Raw genomic sequence first — 21,803 nt, 5'->3', positions numbered from 1 at the left:
GATCTCTTGGACGTGGCCTGGGTCCTGGCGCATGACCGCTATCACTCCGGTCTCACTCCACACCGCCTATCTGCTCTTCACCACGGAATCGTCCTCCCCGTCGGGCTGCTATCGCCGGCAGCTTCTTATTGGCCGGCGCCCGGGGCGCGGCCGGCGCCCGGGGCGCGCTCGCTTTGTCACCTCGAGCGCTCGGTGCCATAGCCCCGGTGAATTACGTTAGCGTATTCGCTGGTGTCGTCTGCTCCGTTGTTTTTTCGTCGACTTTTTTCTCGGTGTGCTATTTTGTCGTTGCGATGTCTTCGCATTACAGTGTACATCAAGCCCTTGTTATAACAATGTCCTCGAGACAGGACGCCGACATCGTTATAAGCGATACTTCGTTAAAACCTGGGATGACTTGCTCTTCCTTCACTGCACTTGGGACTATGAAAAACTTCGAATAATCTGAGAATTCGAATAAAGCGATTTCATTATAACGAGTCTCCACTGTACGAAAGGGTGTGTGAGGCCCGGGGCTGAATCCGACCGCACTGGCACTTGTTTCGTATCTCATACCCCGCCTGAAATCGCAATTGCAGTGGTACCGCGAATGGGTCGCTTATCGCACTTAACGTTGCAGGTCCCTGCCAAAGCTGAGCAGCGAGGACGCGACCGGCGGCTGCGAGGCGGCGCTCTCGGGCGGCGGCGGGGTGACATCGCCCCCCGGCGGCGGCGGCGGCAACTTCGAGCCCATCCCGCACGAGCACGACCTCTGCGAGCGGGTGGTGATCAACGTGAGCGGCCTGCGGTTCGAGACGCAGCTGCGCACCCTGCACCAGTTCCCGGACACCCTACTGGGGGACCCGGGGCGCAGGCTGCGCTACTTCGACCCGCTGCGCAACGAGTACTTCTTCGACCGCAACAGGCCAAGCTTCGACGCCATTCTCTACTACTACCAGGTACTCACTGGGCTTGCCTTCTCTGACTGATTGCGAGAGCAACGCTTCTAACGCATTCGCAAACGGTATACCCCACGACCCTCCTGTTGTCATACCACCACTTCATTGGACCTTACGCGTCTGGTTTTGTCATGCCCCGCCTTTGCCCGACATCGCGCTCTGATGTCTCAGCACACGGTCAGTTCAAGACCTAACGCGTATGCTGACATAATGGTTTGATAAACTAAATGAATAACATGATTTTTACAAAACTGCTTAGATGCCAATGCACGTACTACGCTAAGAAATCCCATACAACCGAGAGAAATCATCAACAAATACCGCAGAAAACTCCAAGCAAACACACAACAAAACAAAGTGACGCGCAACTATTACCGTAATGCAGTGTGCACATTAAAAGCCTTTTTGGCACACGTTTTTTAGTGTAACCCCAACCGGAGATGCGTAACGAACTACACCTGATACTCAACTGTAGAGTGCTTCCGCGAGCTCCTCTGGAGGCACTGAGAACTAGTCCATTATCTCTTACTCTGCAGTCGCCGAACTGAGCCTTGAACTTCCTCCATTTTTCCCCTCCCCTCCATCTCTCTTTCCCCATAGTGGTTAGGGCCCGTCCCTTTTCATCAAAAAGTCCTACTACTGCTACTTTTTTACGGGCAGGTGTACAGAAAGGGAGAAGGGGGAGGCACAATCTCGGAAAGTTCTTCTTGGGACATCTGCAAAATGGAGAGCTTTAGCTCCGCTACAAAATAGGCCGGTAAGGATAGAAGAGTGAGCGGAAATTTTAAAAAGCGCTATATTCGTATAGATTAGGCACGTGTGCTCCTACCACGTGATGCGGACCCCTGCTGGTGGAAATGTTTTCGTTTCTTCTGGGGTTGGCGCATTTAGCTACAAGGTTTCAGTTTTCTATAAAATGGTTTGCAGAAACGGATCTCGCCAAGTGCTCATCACCTAAACGGATATTGCCGACGTGTTACGCATAAGTCTGCACATTTGGAGAGCATGGCTATAGTGAACTAGAATATCTTACTACTATCTTATCGTGGCAAAGGCAAGGCCACTTTCAATAGTAGGCACTGAAGCCAGAACACCTGAAATCGCAAAGAGCGCTTCTGTCGCATAGTGGAGGTGAAATAGCGTAGCTGTTACATCCTCCACGTGCCACTACTCATCCCCGGCTTCGAATCCTGGCGTGTGTTGAGGCTCATTTATTTCAGAATTCGAATAACTGAAGATCATATTATTAGAGCCTGTCGGACGGTGATTGTTTTCGCATTTATTTTCGTAAGAATCATGAGCCATCCTACTTTACGAAGGTAGATGACCGGCGAAGCTTTTTAGCAGACTAGACAAAATTCACACAAAATTTGGGTCGAAGGTGTCAGCATATTTTATTTCTCTTTAGCATCGACGGTGGTCGTCTAAAAAAAAACACAAATACATGCACAGTTTTATTTTGACTCTGTTGATCTTGAAAATGGTGCCTATTAATAAATAACGTACTAAAAATGCATATCCAAGTGTTAAGACGTATAATCTTGAGATTCAACTCAACTGAACGTTCGTTTTCCAGCGCCTCGCATTTCAGAGACCCGCAGAGCCTCGTGAGTGTTTTTTTTTTTTTTTCTCGTACACGAAATATACATGGAACCCTAGCCATGTAAGCTTCACTTGAAAAACCTTTACATAAAACGGCGCAAAAGCCTTGCTTTGGCCACAGCAGTTACGTGTGGCGTTAGCAGTGTATGACGGTTTTAACAGCGGAGCTTTTTAGGGGCTTCGGCGCACGTTAAAGATCCCCAGGTGGTCAAAATTATTCCGGAGCCCTCCACTACGGCGCGCCTCATCGCCTGCGTTGCGTCGGCGCGTTAAAGCCTACAATTCATCAATGTTTAGGGGCTTGTCCGCTGATGTCCTGTACGTCACGTCAGGCGAACCTATACCGCTGGGCCGGCAGGTGGCGCCACCGCCTCGACGGCCGTGCAGAGCGCGATCTCGGCTCATGCGCCAGAGAACTCAGTCCACGGCAACACAAACTTCCAGACCCCCGGCTTCTAGTACGTACATACCACGGCGAGTGGCCTTTGAGCGACCCCCACCTCTTTGGGATGTGGCCGCCAGCGGGCCGGAGTCAGCTCCGCTGTTTCAGGAGATTTCACAGGCGTAAAACTGGCTTTAAATTTTATGCATTCTCTCGTCTTCATCTTCGTTCACAGCTCGCAAGCAGTTGACCTGTCAGAAGTTCGAAATGCAGTGAACTACCCGCCGCGGTGGCTCAGTGGCTAAGGCGTTGCGCTGCTGAGCACGAGGTCGCGGGTTCGATTCCCGGCCGCGGCGGCCGCTTTTCTGATGGAGGCGAAAAGCGGAACCGCCCGTGTGTACGAGATTTCGGCGCACGTTAAACATCCCCGGGAGATCAAAATCAATCCCTACCCCTCCACTACGGCGCGCCTCATTGCCTGCGTTGCGTGGGCGCGTTAAACCCCTCAATTAAACAAACAATCAATCAATCAATCAATCAATAAAAAAACGCGGTGAACTAGAATATTTTAGTTCGCGTTAGCGGCACGAAATTTGGCGCTGCTTTTGTTCCCGCGGGGAATGCTCAGAAGAACTCGTCTGAAAACGTGGCACTCGCGTCAGCCTTCATTTTCCCGGTAATTAATGACCTCCCTGTTTTTCCATATTGAAAAAAATGTATATATAATGGAGAGTAGACGACGCCAGGGAACGCCAAATGCTTACGTGCAAAGGTGCGGCAGCGTCCACACATTTTCAGGCTACTCAGCTCTTCCTCCATGAGTCGCATGCGCGTGCGAACTCAGCAATACCTCCCCCTCTTTTTCCCCCATTTCTTCTCTGGCTCTATCGTTGCAACGTCCTTACTAAGCTCGATAGGCAGTGCCGTACGCATAAAGGAGGGGAGCTGCGAGGGGGACGGCCACCTGACTTCGAAACTTTCAGCTTCTTGCGCGAGGAGGGGGAATGGGGATAGGATAGACTATTCACCTGACCCTGGTGACCGAATAGAATACGGGTAGTTACTTTTCGGTCGCAACCGCTGCAACAAGCCTAGGCTGCTTTTATGCATGCTTTCACAACGACGTGGTGCTTGAAATGTCCCTTAAAAAAAACACTGAGTACAGCAATCACAAAGTTAAGTAAAGTATGTCCACGGCATACTGAAGCTCTCTCAATTAATTTGCTGTCGATTTTTCGTTTTTGTATTTTTTGTTTGCTTTTTTATCATGCTCTATCTTCTTCTTCCCACTCTCCCCCTGTACAATGCACTGCGTGAGCCCCTGAAGTAACCGGGCACTGAGAAATGCGCACGCAGTGTATGTGCAGCCATGAATTATTAAGACTACTTTTGGGTCAACTATGACTCGGCCATTCATGAACCTTTGCGCGCAACACGAACCCTATTTCTCGAGTCGATTCAATATCCGCCATCTGCGGGTTTTCAGAAAGGAGTAAGCGAAAATTTTAGTGGGGTGTGTTCATATTAGGACAGCCAAAGTGGGTGCCATGGCCAATTTTTGTGTAGAACACTGCATCCTCACTATTTAACTGACATTATTTCAGCGAGAAACTCCATAGTTGGTTTAGTAAAAAATATTTAGGACGCTTGGGCAGGGCTACCATACACATTGCATGGTGTGGCAATTTGGTGACGTGTAAAGCAAAGCGGCAAATTTTCTAAATATTCGTAATTCTTTGGCGAAATAGTTGCGAAGTTTGCCGCTGGATTCGGTAAAATTGATCTCGCCGTACTTATGTTTTTTAGAGAATATTTCCCGTAGTTAGCAGCGAGAGAAATGCTGTTCAAAAGTGGCACTTAATTTTTTTTTTTTTGTGCACGTCGGCCCACAGGCTAAGCTGTATAGTTTTTTAGCCTTGTTTATCATTGACTGCTGAATGCTTCATACCCTGCTCATCGCCCTAGAAAGCACACTTTTCAAAATGCTGATTTGTCAGGTGCGCCAAAAAATGAAACTCTGGAAAAAAAAAGGGTCACCTTTCGATGTCACTTGAAAAAGTAATGCTTGTCAATTTTCACAATATTTGCACAAACCGGCTATAAATAAATGAATATTCTAGAAAGCTAACATGTATTGCGGTATTTTGTTTCTAACATGGAAAATGAGGTCACCTTCGGCCCAATTTTTTGTCTGATCAACAGTGGAATAGCAGTTCGCAATGAAGCAAGACAAATAGTTTTTGCTGTTTTTACAGCTTTTAGAAAAAAAATGTGGCCGATATAAAGAAAACTGGTCAGAATAGTCATATTTAGCCATTGTTCAACTTGTTAGTAGCGTAAGGCATTAGAATAATTGTTAGGTTTTCCGCCCGCGCCTTCTATCTGAGTAAGGTTGCCATATTGTCAGTATTACGTCATCGCCTTGCCACAGTTTTGCCAGAAATGCATATTTTACTTTTATTTATTTATTTATTTATTTATTTATTTATTTATTTATTTATTTATTTATTTATTTATTTATTTATTTATTTATTTATTTATTTATTTATTTATTTATTTATTTATTTATTTATTCAATATACCCTCATGACCCCAGGGGCATTACTGAGGGGAGTGGTACATGAGCAGTACAACACAAACAAAAAATGGCCAACATAAGACACCTTGGCAACGCGTGTACAAGGCAAAGGAAAAAAGATAGTAATACAGCCAAAAATCTGTAGGCTTGTTCATACTCGTAATGAAACACGTACCAAAAACAAATGCGACATGACAATGACAAAGTGTAAATGCTACTGTGAACAGATGACCCATGAAAAAGAATGACTCTTATGACTCTTCTTTATCGCACATTCTTAGTACTTTATCCCATTTACAAGCAACCGGACGAGCTGCTGCTACTAAGAAAGTGCGACATGCGATCGTCGCGGTCCAGGGTTTATTTCCGTTCTGTCTGGTAGATGCGAAGTTCTAACTGGAAAAAACTTAGTCCTTTCATTTCCGCCTTTCAGGCTCCGAAGACCGGTAAATAGATTTGCTTCTTGGAAAATTTCTTTAAAGGTGATTTCTGTCCTGGGCTGTATTCCTAGGCTGTACTAGGCCTCAAAAAACCACGCGTGTTGCGCAGAGCGGCGGCCGTCTACGGCGACCAGTGAACGTTCCCCTGGACGTGTTCGCCGAGGAGATCAAGTTCTACGAACTGGGCGAGGGCACCTTCAACAAATTCCGCGAGGACGAGGGCTTCATCAAGGAGGAGGAGCGCCCCCTGCCTGGACGCGACCTACAGCGACGCATCTGGTTGCTCTTCGAATACCCGGAGAGCTCGCAGGTATGCCCTCGTTCAGGTGGCCTCTTCGATTTCCTTCATTCACGATGAAGTCAAGGCTTGCCTAGCAGGAACCGTTTCAGATGCGAAGCACCTTAGGAGCTCGGTCTGTCGGCGTCTCCTGTCGCCGTCATCGTTTCATGTGGTCACGGTACTAAAACACCGGGACACTCGTTTTCGAACGCCTCGCGCTAGAACGCTTCATCCCCGTGGGAAAAATCGCATACTAAAAGAACACACCGGCACACTCGTTTTTCGTTCATGCTTGCTTGTTTTCTTCTATTTCGCTCCGTACTCGGTTTAGCTCAAAAGTTTGCTGTTCTCCATTTCGAATTTCCCTTCTCCTCCGTCTTTGTAATTGGTATTTCGCGTATATCAGCGCGCGCCGTGTGGCAAGAGTGAGAAATAATCTTCAAATACACTTATACACTGCATGCTTCGCCCCTCCCCAGCTTTCATGTTATTCAAGTTGGCCCAGTTTTTTTATGACAACTCTTCCAGGGCCTTCAGATTGGTTATCGCAGGGACCTTCCGGATCTCCTGGGAGCGTGACCTCTGAAACACCCTCTGGTAATAATATTCGCGACCTCCACGACAAAAACTACAAATGGCGAAACTACAAATCTTCCCTTTCTGCAATTATTTATTGTCCACAGTATGCACTTGTCCAATATCATCTATTTCCTACATATATGCTCCTCCCATCATGAACAGGGGCATCTTAAGAGCGCATACTACTATCCGTCGGGAAGTTAAAGCGCTTTTCGGTAGGGTAAATTTTGAAAACTCAGCACATTTGCTCAGCGTCTTACATATTGCATGATGCACTCCAAATCAGCGTAGCAACCTCCTTACAAAGTGTTCAAAACTGCAGACGTGTTTCAAAAAATATCACGAAGAGGTGAAATGCCTTCTATTGGGAGCCTCTTCGTCAAGAACTTTCATCATTTCCCCGAGAAATAGCAATTTCACCATCTAGCAAAGAGCTAACGTTGTAAACGATGCTTGCACTGCCGTGACGTCAGTCAGTATGTACGAAGCGCAAACATTCCTTACCGTGCTTCCCAAGCACTAGATGAGATTTCGTGTTCGCTCTCCAAAAACAAGACGTTGTTTGCTAACAGTATATTGAGACAAGTGAATCCATCACCGTCTCAACAAAATGCTGTGCTCTTTAAGATGTCTCTGTCTTCTTCTTTCACTATACTTGTATGTCCCTCAACTATGCCCTGGTTAGGCCACGTAACTTCAGCCAACTGTCTCTTCAGAACTCCCATCTCTCTGGGTCACTGTGGAAAACTTAGAACAGAGCAGTTGTGGGTTATACGGATAAGTGAAATGTCAGGTGTATGAAGCCACGACTGTCGGTGAACGCATGCGCACTCGCCGTCGTCTAATGGTGTCGAGCGCCACCGTCCGTGCGCAGGCTGCGCGCGTGGTGGCCATAGTGTCGGTGGTGGTGATCCTGCTGTCCATCGTCATCTTCTGCCTGGAGACGCTGCCCGAGTTCAAACACTACCGCATGTTCCCCGCGGGCAACAACATGACACGCGTGGTGGAGGACGAGGTGCCCAAGCTGACCGAGCCGTTCTTCCTCATCGAGACCTGCTGCATCGTGTGGTTCACCTTCGAGCTGTTCGTGCGCTTCTGCGCCTGCCCCTGCAAGCTGGCCTTCTTCAAGGACGTCATGAACAGTATCGACCTGGTGGCCATCATCCCCTACTTCATCACCCTCGGCACCGTCATTGCCCGGGAGCGCGAAGGGCCCGGATTCCTGCCTCCGGACAAGAGCTCGAACCAGGCCATGAGCCTGGCCATTCTTCGGGTCATCAGGCTGGTGCGCGTGTTTCGCATCTTCAAACTTTCGCGCCACTCCAAGGGCCTGCAGATCCTGGGCCGTACGCTCCGCGCCTCTATGCGCGAGCTGGGCCTCCTCATCTTCTTCCTCTTCATCGGGGTCATCCTCTTCTCGTCGGCAGTCTACTACGCCGAGGCCGATTCGGACCGCTCTTACTTCAAGGTACCTCTCCTTCATCTTGTGCACTTGCCCCTTGATTGAAACGCACCTCTGCCCTGTCACTGTTCTTGCAGAGCATACCGGACGCATTCTGGTGGGCCGTGGTGACCATGACCACGGTCGGCTACGGCGACATGCGTCCCGTGGGCGTCTGGGGCAAGATCGTGGGCTCGCTGTGCGCCATCGCTGGTGTGCTGACCATCGCGCTGCCCGTGCCGGTGATCGTGTCCAACTTCAACTACTTCTACCACCGGGAGACCGATCAGGAGGAGATGCAGTCGCAGAGCTTCAACCATGTCACCAGCTGCCCCTACCTGCCCGGCACCGTGGTGGCGGCCAAGCTGAAAGGGGACTCGGACTCGCCAGACGACTCGGACGTGCTCGAGCTGGACGACGCCGCCTCGCTGGCCTTGTTCTCCTCCGCGTCGCCCGCCAACAGCCAGGTCACGCAGGGGGCGCACACCGCAAACAGCACCAGCAACCCTGCAGCTGCCTCGGCGGCGGCGGCGTCGCTAGAGACGGACGTCTGACGGCAGCAGCGCGTCGTCTGCACGCACATCTGGGCCGGCACTGTCCAGGCGTCGTCCTGTCCAGGGCGGGGAGCCTCGCCGACTAGGTTCGTGACCCTCCCCATCTCCCAACTCACGTGCTTGCTCGCTTTTCCTCAGTAGTCGTGTGCACGCAAATTAGAGGGGAAAATACCCTCGGTATATTCAAGTTCTCGGGATAACAAATTGGCTCCGCTATAAGCAATACAACGTTATAAGCGGAGATTACTTGCACTCAATTCACTGTGGTGGGGTCTGTGAAAAACTTATAATAGAGTGAGATATCATAACGAAGGTGTGCTGTATCCGGAAATGCGTGTGGGGGGATGTATGAATAAAGTCTCTAAAATGCGTACACTAAAATGCATTCCTAAATTGTGTCTAGGCCTGTATTAATATTACTTAAACAGGATAATGTATTGTGGAAGTACAAATAAGCAATACAGTTGTGAATTCTAGAAATATTTACACTAAAACGCTAATACTGAATATATTTTCTAAGCAGAGTACACGCAACCTTCACATTGCAGGCAACAAGTTAGGAAGTGCAATGAAAACGATTAGTACTGCTTTTATAACCTTCGACTTTGAAGCCACAGACGAATGAAACACACAGATGTGGATATAATTATACCTAGATAACAGGGGCTTCTCAGATAGCTCATCTATGACGCACTGACAATCGAGGCGCAGCGAAACACTGGCGAAAGAATCAAGGAGCTAAATAGGGGCCGACCTACACGAGTTTATAACAAATTAGAGAACATTTGCGAAGCACGAGGCGTGGGGGAGCCGACATGCCTTTTTCCTTGGGCCTTAATGGTACATTGTGAGTTCAGCCTCAAAGACGATGGTGTTCTGCGGCCCGCAGTGGGTCAGACACAAATATATCCCAACTATAGTGTCATTCCGCATGACAACAAACACACATCGTTTCCATTACAATACCGTCCAACTGTCCACAACGAATTCGGATAAGATCCCACACATTTTTACTCACTCGATGCCTAAGCGTAACCTTCTCGATGGGCCTTTAAGTTGTCCATATTCAAAGAAAATCAGCCTCTGTGGTTTCGACTAGAGTTTTTTTCTTCTGTGCCTCTTATTCATCCTTTTTACACACAAACATTAGGGTTCTCTACCAGAAAAAACGTCATTTAAAAATCTTCGAGGACATCTAAGCACTTTATGATTTGCGAACGCGAAAACAGTTTTGTGCAACTAAACACCGCTGAGTGTCCTTGGAGTTTTGAGCTGAACCATCCTCCGTAACCCTTCGCTCTGCTACTATTTTTGTAACTTCAGGACCACGAACGATTGCAGCATCATTCCAGAATCGGCGGCAATACAGATCGCTCCTCCCGCACATTTTCGAAGGGGGTGGCTGTCTGGGCCCTGTTTACCAGTGGTTGCTCCCCGTGCCTTGCTGTCTGGGCCTCACCGTCGTCACTTTGCTTTGCGTGCATGACTTTATAGAGTTTCTCAACTCAAAAACGGTGGCTTTCGGTAGTTCTTACAGCGCAGTTGCTTACATTAAGCTCCTGTACGTATCCCCCGCATGCGTTCTCCGGTTGTGAGTGCATGGGCGGGGGGGCCCGAACGAAAAATGTCCGCGAAAAGAAATTCATGTTGGGAGAGACTGCAGGGCACGGCAGCAGCCGTGCGCGGGAGAGGGTGAAGATAGTGTGGCGTCGGCGCGAGAGAGGAAGGAGATAGTGTAGGGTCAATAGCGACACAGACGCTCCTGCAATTAGTTACGTGGGCATCGCCGACCACCAAGATGCAGCAGTTCCTTGCATCTTTGTGAATTGGGCCCCGGTCAATCGAGTTTGAATGTATACAGCCCAATAAAACAACGATAGATTCACTGAGTCATTCGCCCCCATATGTATGACTGGGCCCACAATTGTTTTTTTTACCGTACAGAGAGAAGAGAGAGAGGGGTCGATTTTGTAATGGCGGTGACGAGATACATCTGACATCGATTGCATAGCGATACAAGAACACTTATGAAAGTTTATGGACGTACAGAAGTAGAGACAGGTCCGGAAGTCTGTCGCGAGGGACCAATGCATATATAAAGGGCATTTTTACCCTACTATCACTATTTGTTCGCATTGAGATACTTACAGCACTGGTGGTACGCCGCCTGCTTGGAAAATGTGCAGGCAATCTGCGTAATAAGTGAAAGCGCAGGAGGTATTGCACACAATCCATGTCAAAGCTGAGTAAAAGTAAGAGCCTTTTCCAACAAGTTCAGCGCTGTTCGCAAAACTACAGTAAATGAGGCGGCGCGGCCTTGTATCCGACCGCATGTAACGTCTGCACAGGCTACAAAACCTTCTTCATCTTCGTAGCCGGGAATTACGAGCCGTCCTTTCTGATTTGAAGGTTGCGTCAAAATTTCGGCGCAACTGTGCTCTTCAAGCCATTGCAATCGCGCTCAGAGGATTACGGACTTCCGCTGCAGTGCCCTTGTTCTTTTTCTTGCGTCTTCTCTTGTGCGTTCATCGATCTGACGTCGTCGGCGCCAGGCACCCGAATGAAAGCATGCGGGCGCCCACGCATTCGAATGCGACCCTGCCTTGACATTGGCTAGCGCTCAGCGGGCATGCCCCGGCCAGGGCGCATTCCTCGCTGAGATTCGGGGCCCTTCGACGCCGGCTGTCGCTGGCAGCTCTGCCAAGCGCATGTCTCAAATGTCCGCTGTGGTCTGAAGGGCTCCGTCTTCCCGGTGCCCATGCTCACGTCACACCGAAGCTGCCTGTCAAAGGCCGCCTGTTTGTTCTCTAAAACCTAATCAGATTGCGAGCGCGCGCTCTGGGCTGAGGGGTTCGCCCGAGATGTTAGCTTGTATTGTCGAATGCGACAATGGTTTAAACCTACTGGCTGCATCAGTTTAACGGCGAAGTGTTTGCGCCCTGAGCCGAGAATATAATCGGACGACCCAGCAGCACTGCCTATAAACACTTTCACTCTTTGTTTTGTATGCTCGTAAGCACTTCCAAAGATATAGAGCAGCACTGCCTATAAACACTTTCACTCTTTGTTTTGTATGCTCGTAAGCACTTCCAAAGATATAGTTATCACCAGGCACTGTCCTTTTAATTTGCTATTTACTAATATTACTTATATTGTTTACCAGTATTTGCAGATTTCATCGACGACCTGCGTTCGAAGATTTCACCGTGCAGTGTCAGGAAGTATTCCGCACGTTTCCGTCGCACAAACGCCTCATGCCACGCGTTTGTCAGCGTCCGTAGTCAATATGACCCAGCCCCTTACAAGCCCACCTGGGGTCGCGTAGATAGAGTGAGTGACGTAAGGCCACAGCCAACACGCTAAGAGCACCAGCTCATAAAGAACTGTTCATTATAGCGTTGTCTACTTGAGCACTGATTGTGCTCACTTTACTGACGTATATCCTTGCTCACAACCTGGGGCCACAAAGTTTCTCAGGTAAAGAGCCCGCCTAAATCAACCACTAAGACCCCTCAAAGGCGTCGGCTCCTAAATACGAAGGCCTCCTAAAGGGAGGAGGCCGTCGTCGACAGGAAAGGCAAATATATTTACACAATGTTCAGGGAACCGTCTTCCATGCAGCCATCTCGTCGCCTCGCCTCTTCGTCTATGCGTCTGTTGAGCGACGTGCCTGCATCATCTTCGTCGCCTTCAAAAGTTCCAACATAAATGAAGAGAGTTTATTGCGATAGGAACTAAATGCCTCTCGGTGCGCTTCCGTTATTTGCGTGGCTTTGTTTGGTAGGTGACACCATTGAGTGTAACAGCTAAAATCCCCCAAACTCTACCGCGCTAAGGACGCTGCAAAGTGACTAACTCAAAAGGGTCCGTTATGGGCGAAGGTGCTGATTATATTTCTCAATAATAGTATACGCTACATGTTAACTGGAAGTGATTTTACAACTCGAAATAATGTGAGCTATATTCTCTTGACAGCGAAAAATCGCAATTGCGAATATGATGTTTCATCCTGTCAAGGCCATGTTTTCGCCCGTAATGCCGTTCCAGTGCAACAAAGCAGCAGTGCCACCGAATTAGTGCGTCCATCGGCTGTGTAAAGACTCAAACAACCAATTCTTATTGAAATCGTTATCATTACCTAAACAGCTATTTATTAAACAGTGCCAGTTTTTGTGCGTGCAAGCGTGCGCTGACTCCTTCGGGGCAAATTTGAAAACGGAAATGCACTTCAGTTGCCGGGAGTCGAGCACATGCACCACCGCTTCCAAAGCGCAAGTCATAAGCACTTGACCGCATGTTTTTGATGTTATATATAGACCCCGCATAAAGGCCCCGGCGGCGTTTATATGCAAGGTTTATAGGCTGCTGAGGAGTCAGAAATGTTGAATAATTCATCCCTGTCTTTAGCTTTACCCTAGTGTTGCATATAAACCCCGCATATAAACCCTGCCGGTGTTTATATGCAAGTTTTATGGGCTCCTGAGGAGTCGAGAATGTGTAGGAATAATGCATTACGGTTTTCCGCTTTCTTTTTTTTTATTTATTTGTGCCCTCAAATTCCCAATCCTTTTAGAGGGCATTGGAAGACCAACGACACAAAAGGATACAAAAATAAACAAGCGTTTGGTCAGTGATCTGCAGGGTCACTTAGTGTCAAGAAACGAAAACTGCATTACACCTATGCCCACATACCGCGTTTGCTCACCGCTATACGGACATTCCTCGAGGCACCGGGACTCCACTACTCCCTTCACTTTCCTACCCCAATTAGAGAGAGTCATTATTATTTTATTTCTGCTTCCCAGTTCCCGTAACCTATTCTTTTCCTCATAGACACCAAAATTCGCCAAAGCGTAACAAGACGTCTTCGTTCACTCTGTATAGAAACATGCGCACTAAAACCTCCACCACCCACCCATGACACATGGAGTATTGACGAAACGTGACTGTCGTTTGCGTACTGCTTCTATCAGCGGTAAACACGCCCTCAACCACCGCTGTTTTCTCCTTCGCTCCCTTACTTACTGCTTGCGCAGTCGCATCTAATGCACGAGACTACTGTCTCAGCGAAAGGTCCGCTTCCACTTTTTCAGCTTTGGGTTAGATGAGGGGCACTAGTGGAACTGCAGACATAGATCGTGTGACGGAGAATGAGTGGGAAAAAATATGAGCCAGTGTGACGGAATCGCACTCACTAGAAGGGCAGCAATAGAGTCGTACATTAAAATGAAGCAGGGGGTGGGGGTGAACAAACCAAATGAAATGTCGCTTGCCACACAAGCCACCTTGCCACCTTTCAAGCACCAAATTAAAAAAAAAATCCTTCATTTTTCTCCACGTAGTTGGTTCCCGTCTGATACTGACAAGTCTGAATTCGTAGGGCATTAGCACACCCATATTTGTCTTTTTTTTTTTTTTTTTACATATTATGTCGAATAGCTAGATTGTCGCTGGCATCAGGTTTCTGTATTAACGCGCACAATTTTACGGTATGATAGGCGCAGCGTTGACTTTTCTGATTATTGCATGTTGTTTTCTTCTAGTGTTTTTTTTTTTTTTTTGTATCGCACTTGAGTGACGGCAAATGATTACGTTCGATTCGCCGCCTAGCTGCATCGTTATTGCTTCTGCTTTGCACATTTAAACTGGCTTTGATGATAAAAGCTTTCCTTCGAGCACTGAATTATTCATGTTAGGCGCACAATTTTCCTTTCACACGGCGCGCATTTTCATTTCGTCTGGTAAGCGCGTGTCAGTTATTTTCACGCTATTTTTGCAGTCTTTCCTTTGCTGCATCTTCGAGGCATGCAAATGCGTCAATGAATGCAAAATAAACTCAGTCCCCAATTGCAATACGTAGCAGCAGCAACGACGACAACAAAACCCTCCCAACATTCGGCTCTGCGGGGTCAAAGCCTGCGTACGTGTGGTTCAGCGTTCACAGGAGAACGGCTCGGCTGCTGCGGGGGCCGATGCCCTGCAGGCCACTGGGACGACGCGGGTCGATGCTATGACGTCACATTGACGTCATCGCCGCTCTGTTTCTCGCCCTCCCTCGCTCCCTTTTCGCCGTTCAGTTCGTGGCCCCAGTCATCGCTTCTTCCGTTCACAGAAACACCCAGCGTGGGGGCCCCCTTGCCCCTCCTTTGAGAAGTAGCTTGTGCCGCGAACAGCGTGTGTGCGGGCACCGCGGAATGGGAAGAGAGGAAGGGGAGGACACCGAGGTGTCGAGAGGAAGAACAAAACCAGGTCACGAGTGGGAGAAGGGGAGGGAGTGGAAGAGGAGGGTAGGAAGAAGATTACATAGTGACGTCCAGGAAGGAAGGAAGGAAGGGGGAGATCGGCGGCGATGCTGCAGGTCGACTCTATCTATGTTGGCGCATGCACGCGAACGGAACACGAATGCGATCTGTTAATTCAATGAGAGAGGAGAGAGAGCACAAGGCACCTAAAATAGCATCGCTGGGACGCGGCTTTCTCAATGAGCGCTGAGCCCCGCTCATCCTTTCTCTCTCGCCCGTCATGCCCCCTTCTCATCGCTTGCTGGGCGGGCAGGTTTGAATGGCACGTTTGCGATCACTGACTCCCGAAGCACTGTTGCACATATATATATATATATATATATATATGCCTCGCAGGCTATGCAAATCACTCACTTGCATGATAGGTGATCACAGGCTAATTGGTGTCAGCAATGCGCTGGTGATTTCGAGCTTGCTGTGATTTTCTCCATAGGCCCAGCGAGCGGCGGCGTTTTTTGCCGGCCTTGAAAGCGCAAAGAACTCAGTTGCCAAATTATAGGGGAAAATGTTTGTTGGGTACAGACAGCGGCGGCGCCATTCGTGGTTATTCGCATAGGCATTGTAGTTTTTGGCGAGCACATCACGGCGATTCGTCCCGCGTGCCTGATGCTGCGAATACAGCTGATAGCATCTGACTCCACTCGAGCCTTATATTTATAGCTTAGAAAAGTTTGTAAAGCAAGATATTACAAAGATTATATATATATATATATATATATATATATATATATATATATATATATATATATATATATATATATATATATATATATATATATATATATAAGACAGAAAATAAGGGTTGGCAGTCAAGAAAACCTCGGAAAGCAAAGGGGAGGTTGTGGTGGGACATAGAAACAGATGTTTCATCTGTTTCTATGTCCCACCACAACCTCTCCTTTGCTTTCCGAGGCATCTGTTTCTATGTCCCACCACAACCTCCCCTTTGCTTTCCGAGGTTTTCTTGACTGCCAACCCTTATTTTCTGTCTTATTTTCACCGAGCCCCTCATTTGCCATTTTCTAATTCGCTATATATATATATATATATATATATATATATATATATATATATATGGCGAATGACGAGGCCCAGGATGCGATTAGAGCAGAAATAGTATCTGCATGGCGACAACAGGGCCAGGCGTTAGAGCAGATGCGTGCCTCGCGCTGTTGTCGCCATGCAGCTTCTATACTTTGCTATAATGGCATGCTGGGCCTCGTCATTCGCAAATTTACACATTTGGGGATGACGATTGGTCGTTCTGGGCTGTTGCGGTGAAGCCCACCTTCAGTGATTTTTAAGGGGGTATTTCCAACGACGGCTAATATTTCTGGTGTTATAGCTTTAACAGTATACAAATTAAATGAACTAAATCGTAATTTTGAGCCTCTCTGACCACCTATGCCCCACACCTACAAATATAGGATCGGATCACCGACGAACACGCCTCATTCGAAATGGCGCTGCTTGCCTTGGTCGTGAAACTTCTGGCTATGGTGTGAATCTGGTCTGAGGCGTTGTTTATGAAGTTTAAACTAATCTAATGCAATGCTTTCTTCAATTATTGTGTCTAAAAGAGTCGTAATATATTTCCCAGTAAATTTATTTACACGCTTCAACTCGATAGTACCATAATCACCTTTCTTGCGGCTTTCTAGCTGGAATGTGTTGCCCCGGCGAATAGGTCATTCATTCACCGGCCGATTATTCACTGCACACTGCCACCGCTTGATCGATTATAAGCAGGCATCTGCAACGTCGGTGCTGGAAATTTGACGGGAGGATGAAAAACAGCTGTGTCCTGACGAATCGATATCGGTCAATTCCGTATAAGTGGGATAAAAGGGGGTATCGAAATTAATAGCTTGTATAAAGCCATGCGTTGATTTAAATTATTACTTTGCACACTGCGACAGTAATGTTTGTGTTGCACCATGACAGACTGCGACAATGTCCCACTTAGCAGGCGTAAATATCATTTACGAAATCACATCCGATAATTGCGCACTAATACTGACAGTTGTACTGTTGCTAAAACGAGCAAACCATTAGAAGATACGCATGTTTCATCGCACTTTTCTAACGAGACAGGTGAATTTCACTCATAAAATCGTGCTTCTTGTACACCCAATAAGGTGACGTGTTTTATGAGCTGCGAAATTACACGCTACGCGTTTTAAATGGAGACGAAAAGCAAAAAAGCTGGTGTGTCGAGATTTTGGGCGCGCTAAAGATCTCCAGGTGGTCAGAGTTAATACATAGCGCCCCACTTCACCGAGCCTCAATATCGGGGTGTAGCTTAGACGCGTTCCGCACCCAAAATTTGAATTTTCGAAGATTCAAATTATACATTACGTTTTATTGGGGCTAAGGGCGGAATTCTGAGGTTTTCAGGTTCAAAAACGTTGATTCGTCCGTTTCAGTCGTGACGTAGTTGCACTTGCTAGGTGTCTGACAAATGGCTTGCACAGAAACCTTGCGTTACATCCGCGTCGTCTGCTTCCAGCCAATCAGGTGCCCTCTTTTCAATGTAAGCTTTGAAACGGGCATGAAATTGGCAGAACTGAGAATACCAGTTTCTGTGCGCATTTCTTCGGGAATACTCTAATTACTCCCCGAACGACGCGCGCCCTATGGCTCCCGTGTGAAGCGTTTCTTCTGTAAAGCGTGCTTTGCCCGCAGTGCATTAGTGCGTACGCATGTGCGCACTTGCCGGGGATACGTATGGATAGTTTTAAAAACTATACAGGCAACCTGAACGCGAAAATTTTGGAAGGGCTATCTGTAACTAGAATCGGAAAGAAATAGCACCGATGAGCCTTCTCCCCAGTGAATTAATTGGCCACTGGCAATGCAATTTATTGAAGAGGCGAATAGAATAACAGCGGGGCAACGGTGGAGGGGAATGCGGGTGAGAAGAATGAGGGGCAAATATGTGCGATCGGAATGAGAGTAGGTTGGCCAAGAGAATGTAGCAGAAGGGTGATGAGGAGGGTATGAGCCGAAATAAAATGGTGAATTGAAGGGGGAGGAGTGCGATTAAAGTGGGAAAACATTTAGGGGGAGGGCAGGAGGTAGATAACGGAGAATTGGCGTTTGCGAAGGGAATGATATGCGAGAAAAAAGAGGTAGTGGGAGAGAGAAAGGAGAACGGAGATTTAAATAAATAGACAAGGAAATAATGGTGGGAAAACCGGGTGAAAAGGAATGCAGTGGAAAGGGGGTCGGAGGGAAAAGTGAACGGGGAATGCTAAAAATTGCAGTGGAGGGATCGGAATGCGTGAATGTGCAAAAAAAAAAGTATTTTCGGTGGTGAGGGGAATCGAAGGAGAGTGTACGGGAGCAAAGGAGAGCTTGTAGGAGGAAAACAGGGGAAGGGGAAGGAGGGGGCGTAGTATAGCCTGAAGAAAATCTGAAGGAGAAAGAAGATTAGTGCAGAACAAGAGGAGAAAATAGGAAGGGGGATGGCTTGAGGAGATATAGCTTTGAAGAGAGGAAATATAAAGATGTAGGTACATGGACTTTCGCTACCTTTAACTTGCTGCTCTTATTTAACTCGATTACAGCAGCCGCGACCTTCTCGATGAGACTGTATAACTGGTCCGCATTCCTTGATATCTCTTCGTGTGCCAAGTATCCCACGCAGAGCTTCTTCCCTTCTCCGTACCTCCTGTAGCAAGCAATGGACCAGATATTCAACGCACTAAGGCCCTCACCTGTTCATCGAACCTTGCTTGATGTTATGATGACCCATTTAACGCCTTGGAGATCCTCTACTAGCAAAGCGAAGATAACCCGCTCGAAGGAGTCCCAGTATTAAACGTTGCGAAGTATATGTCCTTGTGGCAGCAACATCCTGTGCTCTATCGCTGTAATAGCGGCCGCTATATTCGGGGGCTCTGCAGCTGCTGGAGACAGAGTCGCGAAGGAGTTCTGTTCTCAGTTCGTGAGATAGCAAGATTCGGTTCTTCTCAGGGGGGGGGGGGGATTTTTGCGTCCCAGAAAGCTTTTCCAGTATAGTTGTAGATACCTAGAGTAGCATCACCGGTATTCGAGATATTGTGTAACTGATAGCGAGTGTATATATATTTTGAGGATTGACTGTGTCAGGTGGCTGCTTTCAACTAGGGAGAGCGAGAGAGAGAGAGAGAGAGAGAGAGAGAGAGAGAGAGAGAGAGAGAGAGAGAGAGAGAGAGAGAGAGAGACAGGGTAAACTTTATTCAGAATCAAATGGTGGAGATCCGTACAGCCCTAATCCAGGCTGTCTGCTAAAATACAGAAATTCAGCGGCTTCTTGATATGGGGTACCAGAAGGAGCTGATCAGGAAAAGAGCCAGCCTGAGTCAGCAAGGTGGGACTCTAAAGGATGCGCTGCTTTGTTTCTCACCCAGAGGGTGGAATAAGAGTGAGGACGTATTGTGTCACGTGGTTCTTCAACCCGGAGAGAGAAACTAGTACGAGGATTTATTTCCGCCCTAGGCGAGCGTTTCTCTATAGCGCCTGTAAATCCCCATCGCTATGCTGTGGCGTCAGGCGAGGCCACTTCGGTTGGTACGTTATCATCATCATTGTATGATCTGGGGTTGTGTGCGGCCCAATCGCTACAATAGAAGGCTGCCCCCAATCTCTGCCTTTCTTTCTACCTATATAATAAAACTTTGAAGCTGGTAGAGAACACAAGAAATTAAAACTTCGTACAAATATTAGAAAACTGTGAACAAGGTGGCGACCACCGTTTCAGCAGAGACTTGCCTGGCAAGTCTCTTTGCTGAAACGTTGGCAACAATCGTGGCCGCCACCACGTTCGAAGTTTTTGTTTCTTGTGTTCTCTACCACTTTCTAAGTTTTATTGCTCTCTCTCTCTCTCTATCTTTATATATATATATATATATATATATATATATATATCAGGTAAGTAGAGACAGAGACACACGAGAAAAACATTAGACAATAAAAATTAAAGTTTACTGACGTTTCAGGAAGAGGTCTTCCTTTCTTCAGAGTACTCTGAAGAAAGGAAGTCCTCTTCCTGAAACGTTAGTAAACTTTAATTTTTATTTTTTAATGTTTTTCTCGTATGTCTCCGTCTCTACTTACCTTATTTTTTTGCGCTCTGTGTGAGTTTTTACGTTTCCAGACTCTCTCTCTCTCTATATATATATATATATATATATATATATATATATATATATATATATATATATATATATATAGAGAGAGAGAGAGAGAGAGAGAGAGAGAGTATCGTAAACAACCCGGTTCTCAGTCTAGAAGAAGTGTTTGCTTGGGGGAACTTGATCGCATAGAAACAAAATACGTTTGGGCTGCTTCGCGTCTGCCAGCGTCTCCCCCGCTATTTGCATTCTCTAATTGGGTGCTTGGCGTCTGCCGCCCTTTACCACTCAAGGATGCCTGCCGGGCTCTTCTGATATTCCTTGCCGAAGCAGAGTGCTCAGACTGCCGTCTGCACTCTCTGTGCCAACGGCTGATAGTGTATTTTTTCTTCTCCTTACTCTTCTTTCGCTGTTCTTTCCCCGTCAACCCGATCCTGTCTTGATTAAGTTGTCGTCGGAAAGACAGACAGTTATCGGCTCGGTCGAACCCTCTTTCTCGCTCGCCTGTCGGGTCGATAGCGATGGATAAGGCTCCATGCCGGGGCTGCGACGGCAGTGGCGATGGCAGGGTGATGTTGATATGCGATGGCTCGACTCGAGCCTCCCAGCAGCTTCGCCGCGTGAAGACAAAGTAACGTTATTATCACCACCATGACAACATTCACTTCACCGCCGCACAAAAACAAGGATCGGGTTTGCAAGTGCTTGGCGAATTTGTTTCTTTTCATAAGGAACACGCACGTTTTATTCCACTCCTCACAGACATGTGAAGCTATGTGGGCGGAAATATGATTCCTTTTTTATAGGAGATAGAAATCTTCAGCCTCACTCCCATGTAGGAAGCGCAATGAAGAGCGTAATCATCTTCACCCAAACAACAAAGACGCACGCGCAGATGGCGAGGCTGACGTGGACGTTGACAGGTCAGGTTCTCCTGCAACGCTTTCAGCATGAAAGAAATCCATTCGTGCTCCGAACTGGCGCGTCCGTAATCTTCATCCCAAGGCTAACGAAGGCTGAGAAACGTCTTGCTCTTGCTCGCGACTTTGAGCCCGAGTTCAACAAGCTCGACTCACAATGCGGTTGGTTGCTTGTGATGGGAGACGGAAATGACGCGTTCTGAATTCCCCGTACGTGCCAGAATGCAGTGCAGCGTTGTAGCTGTTACGTGGGCTAGGCAAAGTGCGAACATCACCGCCCATGCTGAGACTCTGAACACTGCACCATAATGATTCGTGCTTGAAGTTCTTACAAACTCGTGGCTCTTCCTGAGACGTTATGCTCGCACCGAGAAGAATCTCTTAATTCCTCAGTATCTTTATCTTGTTTATTTCGTCCTTTCTCCTCGTCCCCTTGCCTTCGGGGAGCGTCAGGGCAAGAAGCTTTCGGTACTTCATTTGGCGCGGCGCCGACCGCTCGTCTGGCCGGCACTAATGATGCTGGAGATTGATTGAGAGGCGGATTGCCCGCCGCTCCGGACTACCTCTACTCTGGTCACTCCTCCCGATCCTCATTCTCCTCCTGCACTGAGGCCACATCACTTCCCCGTACTTTCCCCGCAACGGCAACGGCACCTTCCTGCCGCCTTGG

The 21,803-nt window shown here is 47.6% G+C and overlaps 1 protein-coding gene across 4 annotated transcripts in view; it reads left to right on the top strand.

The window, feature by feature from the left end:
* Window positions 1–21,803, top strand: part of Sh (Potassium voltage-gated channel protein Shaker) — a 621,315-nt gene that overhangs the window by 586,685 nt on the left and 12,827 nt on the right. For all 4 annotated transcript variants that reach the window (XM_077704118.1, XM_077704117.1, XM_077704116.1 and 1 more), the window contains 4 exons: window positions 620–938; window positions 6,050–6,250; window positions 7,674–8,267; window positions 8,339–8,880. In XM_077704118.1, the coding sequence (XP_077560244.1) occupies window positions 620–938; window positions 6,050–6,250; window positions 7,674–8,267; window positions 8,339–8,794 (1,570 nt within the window). In that variant the 3' untranslated portion in view covers window positions 8,795–8,880. The remainder of the gene's footprint in view (window positions 1–619; window positions 939–6,049; window positions 6,251–7,673; window positions 8,268–8,338; window positions 8,881–21,803) is intronic.

Source organism: Haemaphysalis longicornis, unplaced genomic scaffold (assembly GCF_048455015.1).
Source record: "Haemaphysalis longicornis isolate Haplotype H1 unplaced genomic scaffold, Haemaphysalis longicornis Haplotype H1 scaffold_3, whole genome shotgun sequence".
NCBI classification, from domain to species: domain Eukaryota; kingdom Metazoa; phylum Arthropoda; class Arachnida; order Ixodida; family Ixodidae; genus Haemaphysalis; species Haemaphysalis longicornis.
This window is presented reverse-complemented; position numbering and strand designations above follow the sequence as displayed.